The 10810-nt window shown below is 34.6% G+C and overlaps 1 protein-coding gene across 2 annotated transcripts; it reads left to right on the plus strand.

Moving 5' to 3' along the window:
• The first annotated feature begins 1456 nt into the window (after positions 1–1456).
• On the plus strand, positions 1457–7270 carry LOC112520933 (ras-related protein RABE1c-like). 2 transcript variants are annotated; one of them, XM_025129556.1, is made up of 9 exons: positions 1457–1547; positions 1670–1819; positions 3530–3602; positions 3710–3810; positions 5742–5807; positions 6013–6110; positions 6218–6280; positions 6357–6449; positions 7006–7270. In XM_025129556.1, exons 2-9 carry the CDS (start codon positions 1747–1749, stop codon positions 7087–7089), a joined length of 651 nt encoding a protein of 216 aa, XP_024985324.1. In that variant the 5' UTR covers positions 1457–1547; positions 1670–1746; the 3' UTR covers positions 7090–7270. The 2 variants fall into 2 exon arrangements, with proteins under 2 accessions (XP_024985324.1, XP_024985325.1); XM_025129557.1 differs by lacking the exon at positions 1457–1547 and having other exon boundaries at positions 1565–1819.
• Positions 7271–10810: the final 3540 nt, after the last annotated feature.

Raw genomic sequence — 10810 nt, forward strand, 5'->3', positions numbered from 1 at the left:
TTTAGATTAGGTTAATTTTGTAGGTTGTTGTTTGCTTATTGGTGATTTGGTATTTGGTAAATGCTTTAGATTAGGTTAATTTTGTCAACCACGAGGTTATGCATTTCCAAAAAAATTTGTCGGGAGTAAAGGAAGACGCTTTTGTCCGACTTGGTTTAATCAATATGCTAATTGGTTGGAGTATAGTGCCCCCTACAATATATTTTTCTGTGTCCGCCACTGCGTCTTGGTACCCACATCCACACTACAAATTATCTCCATGCATTAAATAACTTTCATATCATATAAAATACATTTAGCAGACACTTCACCTTTCAAGTACTGAAACATGTACCTCATTTTAGTAAATCGTATGAAAGTCATAATACCTTGCAGGGTGGACCACTTTGCTAAAAGTAACAGATACACACGTTAAAAACATATACACTAAGCGTCAAAACATACTATTGAACATAAAAACAACATATTTTGCATCAATGTCTTACCTAATAGAAGGTCAAAATAACCCGACACACGACTTGAAGCTCACTATCATTGAAGGAGACTTTAGGCAATCGACTTAACCCAACTTGCCCTACATCCACCTCATGTCAATTCCCTCTAACATCTTGCTTCCGATCTCGTGTTCATACCTAACTTCCAAGGACTACCAACTCGCCTACATCATCATATTTGCGAACTTAGATGGATACTTGCTAACCAGCCCAACTCACATTTGGAGTAGCTTATAATGGTATAATACGCGAAGAGTCAACTGCAATCTTATAAGAATTTTGTTATCATCATTTTCGTACATCACATTATATATATTTATATTACAAACGACGAGAGAGGTTCAAATGAGAACATTAACCAAATATTAAATACGAAAAACGACTAAATCATGTACAAAATCATATGTGACTTTATGCTAAAGTCAACACAAGGATGTGAAGACGACGTGACCACCAACATAGGTCGCATGAATTACATTTGATTTTACACTAATTTAATTTTATACATAATTTTTATATAAAATCACATATGATTCAACAATTTTATTACTCTTTGTTTGGTTACTTTTATCTTAAAAACCTCAATTTACAAACCATTATCTAATTTTAATTATTTATAACTATTTTAATGAATTTTGAAACTCTTGCTAAAAATATTTACACTTGATCATAAGAGTGGTGTCTGATTGGTTCGAGCTTGGCTACAAAGGTCAAAAGTATCAGGATGTCTCATGTTCAAATCCAATGATGAATAAAAATCCCCTTGTGGCTACGGAGGTTCAAATATGGTGACTTCAGGCTATCTGTAAAGCATGTGGTTGTCCTAAGATTAGTCGGCTCGCAATTGGGTTGGATATTCAGCTTAATAAAATATATATATTTACACTTTGCACCCTTTTACTTTGACTGTATCTTCGTTGAGAAACATAAAATAAAAATAAAATCACATTCAACGGCCGACCGCTGCTGACGTATCAGAGACACTTCCTCCATCTTTCTCTTCCCCCTTCTCTCTCATGTGTTCAGATCTCTTTCTCTGTTCTTTGTGATCTGGTAAATCTTTACATACGAATCTCTGTGTCTAACTCTCTATGCACGCCTATACGGATATATGGTCGACTATAATAGTTTTCCCTTTTGTTTTTGATTTTTTCCCCAATTTTTTGTGTACTCAGAGGAAGAAGATTAGAAGTTATCAGTTCTCCTAGGGTTTGCTTTTCTCTGCTCAATTTGATAATTTAAATCAATCGATATGGCTGCTCCACCAACTAGAGCTCGAGCGGATTACGATTACCTCATTAAGCTTCTATTAATTGGCGACAGTGGTATGTATCTTGTATCATGTGAATCTCGATTTACGAATAACTCCATGTGTGTATGATTACCTGGTAATGTTTGGAGAACGTGTTGTTTCCATCGATGAGATCTCTTTCTTTTGCCTACGATTCCTTTTTGTGATGGGATGAGAAAAGAGGGGCAATGCTCATTTTGGTAGTGATTTTGTAGTTTTGTGCCTGTATATTGTGATTAGAGTGGATTAACGGAATAAATATTGTAGAAATTGTGCATATGAGGATCGTCATTCTGCATTAAATTGTTTCACAGGGGTGCAAAGGCGATGGTTGTCTCATTTGCCATCCATATTGCAGACATAGAAAAGGGGGGGGAGGGGGATAAATAGTAAATAAAGAAGTAGTGTATTCATTCTATGCATGCAACCCATATTTCATATCTTTTGGTTGTCCTGGAAGAAACAGAAGTAATGGTTGCGGTTAGAACATGGAAAGACATGAGGCCAGCCTAGTAATTTATCGACTAAAACTTTGTCCTAGCCCAGGAATTTGGTTTCAATCCCCAACAGAAAGATTAGACTTGTGTGCAAATGCTTGTGACATGCTATACTTGGATTGCAAAGAGGGTAGAACTACTTCATTTGAGCAGCCATGATCAGGCGTTTTCTTTTTCCCATGGGAGGTATTCATCTTGACTGCTATAGTATGCATTACAGACTACAGTAACTGATTTTGCACCCCTTTTCTTCATTGGTTATGTGTCTGCAACACATTGGAAGAGTCAAGTACTGACTGCAAAGTTCATCTTCCTTTTGTTATTATCTTGGATGAACTCATCCCTCCACTGTCCACTTCTGTTAAGAAGGCTTTTGATTATCATGTGTCATGGTTGCATTATCTGAAGCAAAGGTGGGTTATGAATTTGGGTGGTGCTCAAGGAATTTGATTTCCAATGTGTCAAAATGAGCAGTTTAAAGTAGTATTGGTCAGAGTTGAATTATTGGGAATGGAACATCTTCCAAATGTCAGCTTACTGTTGAAGAAGATCAATTTCGCGGAGAATCAATTATGATTGGGCTTGTATTTCATGACACCTCAGCTGCTGAGGTTTGTTTTCCGTCAGCTGTGATAGCATGCCTTCAAACTTGAACTGGATCATCCTTCAAACAGTATGTCATGGCTGAGTTAGATATCTGGGGTTTGCTGCACACCTGCTAAACAGCCTTTTTGCAAAACGGGTTATAAAATGTTGGGATGGGCATGTAATGTTTTTAATTGAAGGACTCTAGGGCAACATTTAGTATGCATGGTGATACCAACACTTGGACAAATTTAACAATGTGTATGAACAATTTTCAAGATGCTACTTGCAAACTCATCTAACAGTAAAAGTTATTCACAGTTTATTTAAACTGGAATTTCTTGAACATAGTTAACACTCTCAGCTAAGAATATATAAAAAATGGAAGTGTATGCTTTCTCTTAATGGAAGGAACCGACTCTTCTTCTATAGTGTGGGTAAGATAGGATCAGATCACACATTCTTCTGTGTACCATTTAGGTTGCATTCTTCTGCTACAGAATCACAGTTTTTCTGACACCTTTTCCTGGCATCTTCTTACAAATTCAAGACCAAGGTCCAACCATTACCTGTCTTTCGTATCTGAAGTCATTATATATCAAACTTAAATGTATTATTTAATCACTCAAAATAGTTATGACTAATTTTAATCACTACTGCAGGTGTTGGTAAGAGTTGTCTCCTTTTACGTTTCTCGGATGGCTCCTTCACCACTAGTTTCATTACAACCATAGGGTTCGTATGTTTACTTCCTCAACTGTCTTGCTACTTGCAAGGAATATAGACTATAAGTTCTATCAGAGCTTATTGATAACTGACAGTTTGGTCCTTCTCTTATTTAGTATTGATTTTAAGATAAGGACCATTGAACTTGATGGAAAACGGATCAAACTGCAAATATGGGACACTGCTGGGCAGGAGCGATTCAGGACAATCACAACTGGTAAGTATTCTAGAAGGATGCTTCCACTTTGTATTTTTATTGACGTTCTAATGTAATTAGAGTTTTCAGACCTGTAGCAAATAAGCCCAGCTACAAGAAAATTTTAATGGTTGATAGGCATACTGTTTTTCACAATTACGTAGGTTGAACATCATAGAACATCTTCAGCACATGTTTAAGCATGTGTAATCCCAGGCATTGACATACAGAACCAGGTTGATCGATAAAAAGTTGCTACTACACTTGTGATGAATCATTAAACTGATGATTTGTTTGTGCCAATTCCAGCTAGAACAGTAGTACCTAAATATTTTTGGGATTGTTATGCTAGGTAAAGAACCAGTCACAGGAAGTAAATTGAAGGGAATATTATCCCTTCAGCAAGTTATTTATGAACTTAGTAGATGGATTGGTATTATCTATGTCAAAAAAAAAAAAAGATTCTTGTCCATATAAAGTAGGTCAACGTAAGTCGAAGACAACCATTTCTTGCACCTTTTTTAAGAACCATATCCATGAGATGCAGAAGAAAGTATTTGAATTTGTGAGGAGTTTATTTTCTTATGATTTTGTCAATGTTCAGCATGATACTTTTAAGTAACAAACACCTAAAAGCTCTATATGAAATATTGAAATTCTTGATGGAGGGTCCCAAAAGTTTTAATTGTAAAAAATATTTCCAAAGCCTCTAATTTGCAATTACTTGCATATGATTGTTAAGTTACTATATTTAGGGAACTAGCATAAAGCTTTCTGCACCTCACTCTTGCAATTGTTCTTGTTTTGGAACTTAAAACTTCTCTTTATCGCCTTCACCCAAATGATATTTAACGGTTGTTGCCAATTAATATTGCGCGCCCTAAATCCCCCAAATTATGGCTGTATAGTTAATTCTATAATATTTTCACAATGAAGCTGTGTAAATTAACACCATAAGTTTGTGGGGTTCCTATGATAATATGAACTCTTAAGCGGAAATCTTAGCACATCTAGTTTCTTATATTTGCTCAATGAGTTTTACACCTCAAATAAAAATGTGTGACATCAAATTGATCTCTTGATTCCCTTGCACGAGGTAGAGAAAAGTGTATATGTGTGTGTGTATAGGGTTAGGTTCCGGTGAGAATGGAAGTTATGGTGAGAAGGGTAAAAAGGGATCTCCACCCTTGGATCAATCCTAATTGAAGATCAACCTTAATGAGATGCATTAGATCAATTCCCTTGAGAAGCGTAATTCATGGGCTGGGGTGAGATTAAAAGTGATCAAGGATCCAGATCCCTTCTTACGCTTCTTACCTTAACTCCTATTCTCACACGATCCTTCGTCTATATATATATATATATATATATACATATATGGGTCAAGTTCAGAGGAAGACCACAAAAAAATGAAAAACAGAGGAACACCCTGGTGACCATTCGTCTAAACAATATGCACATGAGCATAGAAGTAATTTGTAAGGAATGTCCTGTATGCACATGTGTATAGAAAGTTAAAAACTAAGAAACAACTTCAATTACTTGTATGCATATGTGCATACCATACAGATGAATGATAACCAGAGTGTTCCTTAGTTTTTCAATTTTTGGGGGTTTCCTTTGAACCTCCCTCATATATATATGTATATATATGTATGTATGTATGCATGTGTATATATAGTCTGAAGTTTATATTGCTTCCTTGGATATTTGTTTAGACCATTACACAAAAAGATGGGGAATGAACAAAACGCTGACTGTTTATAAAGTATCTATGATGATGGTAGGTGGTGGCATTAACAGGATAATAGGATCAAAATCTTTCAGTTTTTGTTTTCTCACTTCAACTCCTGTTTCCTATGGAACTGCCCTTGTTTTTCTATTTGATCTTCATGGATTAACCGCCACTTCTGTAAATTGTGTATTTCTTGACTAATCTTGGTGATCTGCAGCATATTACCGTGGAGCAATGGGTATTCTGCTGGTGTATGATGTTACTGATGAATCATCCTTCAACAGTAATTGCTTATACCTTTCATCTTAACTAAGTTGCTTTCCGTAATCTTTTCTCTGCTACTGACCGATATAAAATATTACCTCTTTGTGTTGATTTATCATCCCCAAAGCAGGGTTTTGGTACTGTACTTTCCTTTTGGGTCATTCACTGATGTCTCGACCATTCCTCCACCACAACTGATCTTAATACTATGATTTATATATTAGACATCAGGAATTGGATCCGTAACATTGAACAACATGCATCTGATAATGTAAACAAGATACTCGTGGGGAACAAGGCTGACATGGACGAAAGCAAAAGGGTATGCTTTATATATATATATATATATATATATATATAGTTTCAAATTATGCATATATACTCATTCCCATCATCTTTCACGCTGACTTAGCAAAATCTTACTGTTAGGCGGTTCCTACCTCAAAGGGTCAGGCACTTGCCGATGAGTATGGGATCAAATTCTTCGAGACTGTAAGTAAGACTTGTATCACTATTTGGACTTTGTGATTACATGCTCTAATTGCTACCTGCATAAACATTCAAACAGAGTGCAAAAACAAATATGAATGTGGAGGAGGTCTTCTTCTCGATAGGTAGGGATATAAAACAAAGACTGGCTGAAAGTGACTCAAAAGCCGAGGTACGTTCATATATATATGTATATTTCTTACTTCTATCAATCACTCAAAAATGTGACCCATATGCAGAGGCGGATCCAGAAAAATTTCCAAGCTGGGGCGGAAGATAATTAGCATAATATGAAAACAAAAAGCAACCATAAAAAGTACGGTTTCATTAAAAATGACATACAAATGGTTTTTTGCAACACCCAAATGGGTGTTTTCCTTTCTTTTCTGCTGCTGTTATCAATAACTTCAAAAAGAGACAGAGATTCAAACTTGCAACCTGTAACACCACATGCGATGCAACCACTTTTTGTTAATTTAGCGAAGCACATATCAAATTAAAATGGATGATCCTTTAAGACTTGTAAAAAAATTCCAATATGTCGACAAGGTAGCACGTGCACCCCGTGTCTCAAATCCGCCCCAGCCCGTATGTAAACTTGAAATGCATCTAGATATTCTGGTTCTCTTTGTACAAAGGTTAATTTTTTTTGCCCTAATCCCAAGTTGTTTTCGGTCGATTCTTGTTCATTCTAAAGCCTTGTTTTATTTTACCATTCTCAATTGCAGCCTCAGACAATTAAGATTAACCAACCAGACCAGGCAGCAGGGGGTTCACAAGCCTCTCAGAAATCATCATGCTGTGGCTCTTAATAAACAACACGAGTTGCAGCGAAAAAGAGAGGTCAGGGTTTACGACATCCACAGGGTAGTTATGACGTCATTAAGGTTTGGTTGTATTTTTTCTCAGTATTCTGAATTTCATTTACGGATTTGTGTTTCTAAAGTTGTTCGAGAAATATCAATTTATACATCGTTGTCATTTTGTCGTGTTTCTAATCGCCTTAATAGACTTTTAAATGAATGGAACTTTGAGGAGTTGGAAAGCAAGGAAACAAACAGAAATTGGACTAAAAGATGGTCAAAGTAAATATCAATAATCGTGGGATGAGAAGATATAAAGTCTTATCAATAGTTCTGAAATAATGTATAAAGCTTTCTGCTTGATGCTCAGTTTGTGTTTGTTTTGTGGGTAAGGGGTTGGCTAAATGAACACTTATTTCCTGCTAAATACACATCTGCATCATTTGATTTGATTTTTATATAATAGGTGTGTATATAGGGGAATTATATATATATATATATATATATATATATATATATATATATATATATATATATATATAAGTTGAATCGTACATTGGACATATAAAAGAGTACTTTTGATGTTGACATGCCTTTTTTCACGAAAAAAATTCACCTTTTAACCAAAAATCACTACCTTTGCATAGGGGTGCTTATGGGTTGGATTGATCAGATTGAAGACATTTGAACAATCCAATCCAATGCTTACGGTTTGAAGAATTTTAATCCAACCCAACTCAAACCAAAGTGCAACCCAACCCAACCCGTACGGGTTGGTCGTGTTGATACTTTGGTATAAAATATTCTTTTAATCTTGAATATATTATTTCTTTGCTCATAATTTTTTTTTCATCATTAACAATTTGATACAACTTATCCATACTTCTTACGTATATCACATTCAGTTAATTTTCTTAATTTACATATATATGTTCACAGTTACTGAACATATATACGAATGAGTTATATAGAGAAGTGAATAGATTGAAAATATGTGTATATGAAGAGCGTACGTGATAATGTAATTGTCTAATGTATATATTAATATAAATTCAACAGTCATATTAAATCCAAGAAATAAAAGGATATCGAGTTCATCGTGTTGAGTTAAGTTTAAATAATAGTAACTCAATACCCTACGGTTTAAAAATTTTACAACTCGATTAGACATCTTGTTGCTTCGGGTTGAGTTATTTCGTGTTGAGTTGCGTTTAGCTGATCGGGTTTTTGAGCACTCCTACCTCTGCAAGTGCCTGGGCCGCAACTTGCACCGTGTTGAGACCTCCGCAAGTTTTGTGCCCTCCTCAAGTTTGGAACTCTAGTGGCACTTGAGTTGAGTGTTTTTTTAGAAAAATGCCCCTTCTGCAAGTTGCGGCAAGGGCACTTGCAGAAGTATTGATTTTTTGATTAGTGTGGGAGAGAGTTGGTTAGGAGGTGAATTGAGTTGGGTAAAACGGCTATTTACATCAAGAAATTTAAGGGTTTAAAAGCTTCTGATTATTTCTCAATGTGTCGTGTATGATTTATTGGGTAATTCACAAAATAAAATTCGAACCCTTTACATTTACATATGAATACTTATGTTACAACACCTTATGCACCAAAATTAATTGTTGAACTAATAGACCATTTATCATATTATCAAATGCTTATTGGATAAGTGCTTACAAGGTTCAGATGTCACTTACCTACCGAGTAAGCATTGCAAGATCGGTAATCTTACCCCAGTAAAAGGCATAACAAAGACCGAGAATTCTACTCAACAAGGCAAAAGACTCTTACTTGATAAGTGAAATTTACCAACAATCCATTTGATGGTTGAGAATGCTATACAATAAGATAAATAAGGGAGGTAACTATCGTCAGTAAATGCTTATCTACTCAGCGATTGGTAAATAAAGGAGGTAACTGTTGTAGGTAAAATGCTTATCTGATCAGCGATTGGTAAATCGCCCGTAAGTAACAAATTTGTATTGTGTAGTTGAGTATTATGAGTGGTTGTAATTTTGTCACAATAAATTAAATGTAATAAGTTTCAATTTCATTTTGGAACACATCCAATAAAGTAACAAGAATTTAACAACTTATGGACCAGAAACTCTTCACAAATTAGAATTTGTAGCCAAAATGAACAAAAAGACATCAAAAGTGATCCTACTTTTGAAGGGATTCTGAATGCATAAATAAACCCTCCTTCCTTTGATACGTCGTTTTTCTTCTCTTTTTCAAAAGAAACTAATAGTTTTTAACGTCAACCGTATAGAAAACGTATTTTATTTTGATTCATATTTAAAAAAAGATTCAAAAAACATAGCCCAAGTTTGGAAATGAAAAAAAAGATTAGGACCCAGCCATGTACAACTCTGACTAAAACCATACTAAACACGTTTAAATTAAAACAGTATAATATTTTATTGAGTAAACTACAAATTTGGTTCCGGTAGTTTGTATGAAGTACAGTTTTCGAGCCGGTAGTTTCAAAATTACAAGATAACCATCGTGGTTTGTATAAGCATTTACATTTGTTCCCTTTCTCTAATGGTTGTAACAGGATTTCGTTAAATGAAGGGCAATTTTGTCATTTTTTCGATTTCTTTTTGTCTTTTAGCCAATCAAAAACTACAAGACAAAAATCATAAAGTCAAATATGATTAGATAAAAGACAAAAATTCGATAAAATGACGAAAATGCTTCTCATTTAAATGAAAATTTTAATGGTCGTTAGAAGGAGAGACCAAATCCGGACGTTTTTATAAATCACAATGATCATCTTGTAATTTCAAAACCACAAGGACTAAAATTGTTATTTTTGATAAATTAAATGGAGCAAACTTGTAGTTTACTCTATTTTATTTTCTCATGTACATTTATATCCTCTCTTCGTCTCAAATTAAACGTACATAATAACATACACATAGTTGTAAGAATATATAATTATTACACTTTTCAATTAACAAAAAGACAATTTTACCCTTAATTATAGATAAAAAATTTATTCTCCATCTTATAGTTATGGATAAAACAGGAAAACATTTATTTACTCGGAAAGATTTTAGTCCACCAAAACGACATCGTATGCAACAATTTACCCAGTAARCGCTTACCATGGTAAGAGTCATCGTCCTCACTTACCGGGTAAGACTCTTGATCCTCGTCTCGCTCTTACCGGGTAAGGTTCTTGGTCCTTACCATATTTATCCGGTGAAGTAATGTTACTTGACAAACGCTTACCCGAATAAGTGATTAGTAAACGGCCCCTAATATAATAACGTAGACACTCCTTTTCAATCTAATAATGTCATCATCCAACGAGTTGTAGCTTATTCGGAATTCAGATATATAAATGGCAAAAAAAGGTGTATTACCATATTAGCTTTATAGGAATATATATGCTTTTGACTAAAAATAGTTTTGGTGCTTTTCCACGCAGCTGACCACTCTTTACATCATCAATAAGCCAAATCAAATGAACCCTGTATCATGGGCTTCATATATGATGTATCTGCTGTTTTAAAAAGTAGAACAATTATTTCCATAATATATCTGATTTATTAATCTACATGTTATACTAAAGATAATATCTGTATCATGTTGTTTATAACGTAATATACGTGACTCTGTTACTCAACAAGTATCTGAGACTGAGAGATTGACTCGGAAATACCAACGTATGAATTATATGTTTTGTTTTTCGGATAAGAAGAATGCTATAAAACATGGACGAATAGAA

Source organism: Cynara cardunculus (assembly GCF_001531365.2).
Source record: "Cynara cardunculus var. scolymus isolate 2C chromosome LG 11, CcrdV1, whole genome shotgun sequence".
Taxonomy (NCBI): Eukaryota; Viridiplantae; Streptophyta; class Magnoliopsida; order Asterales; family Asteraceae; genus Cynara; species Cynara cardunculus.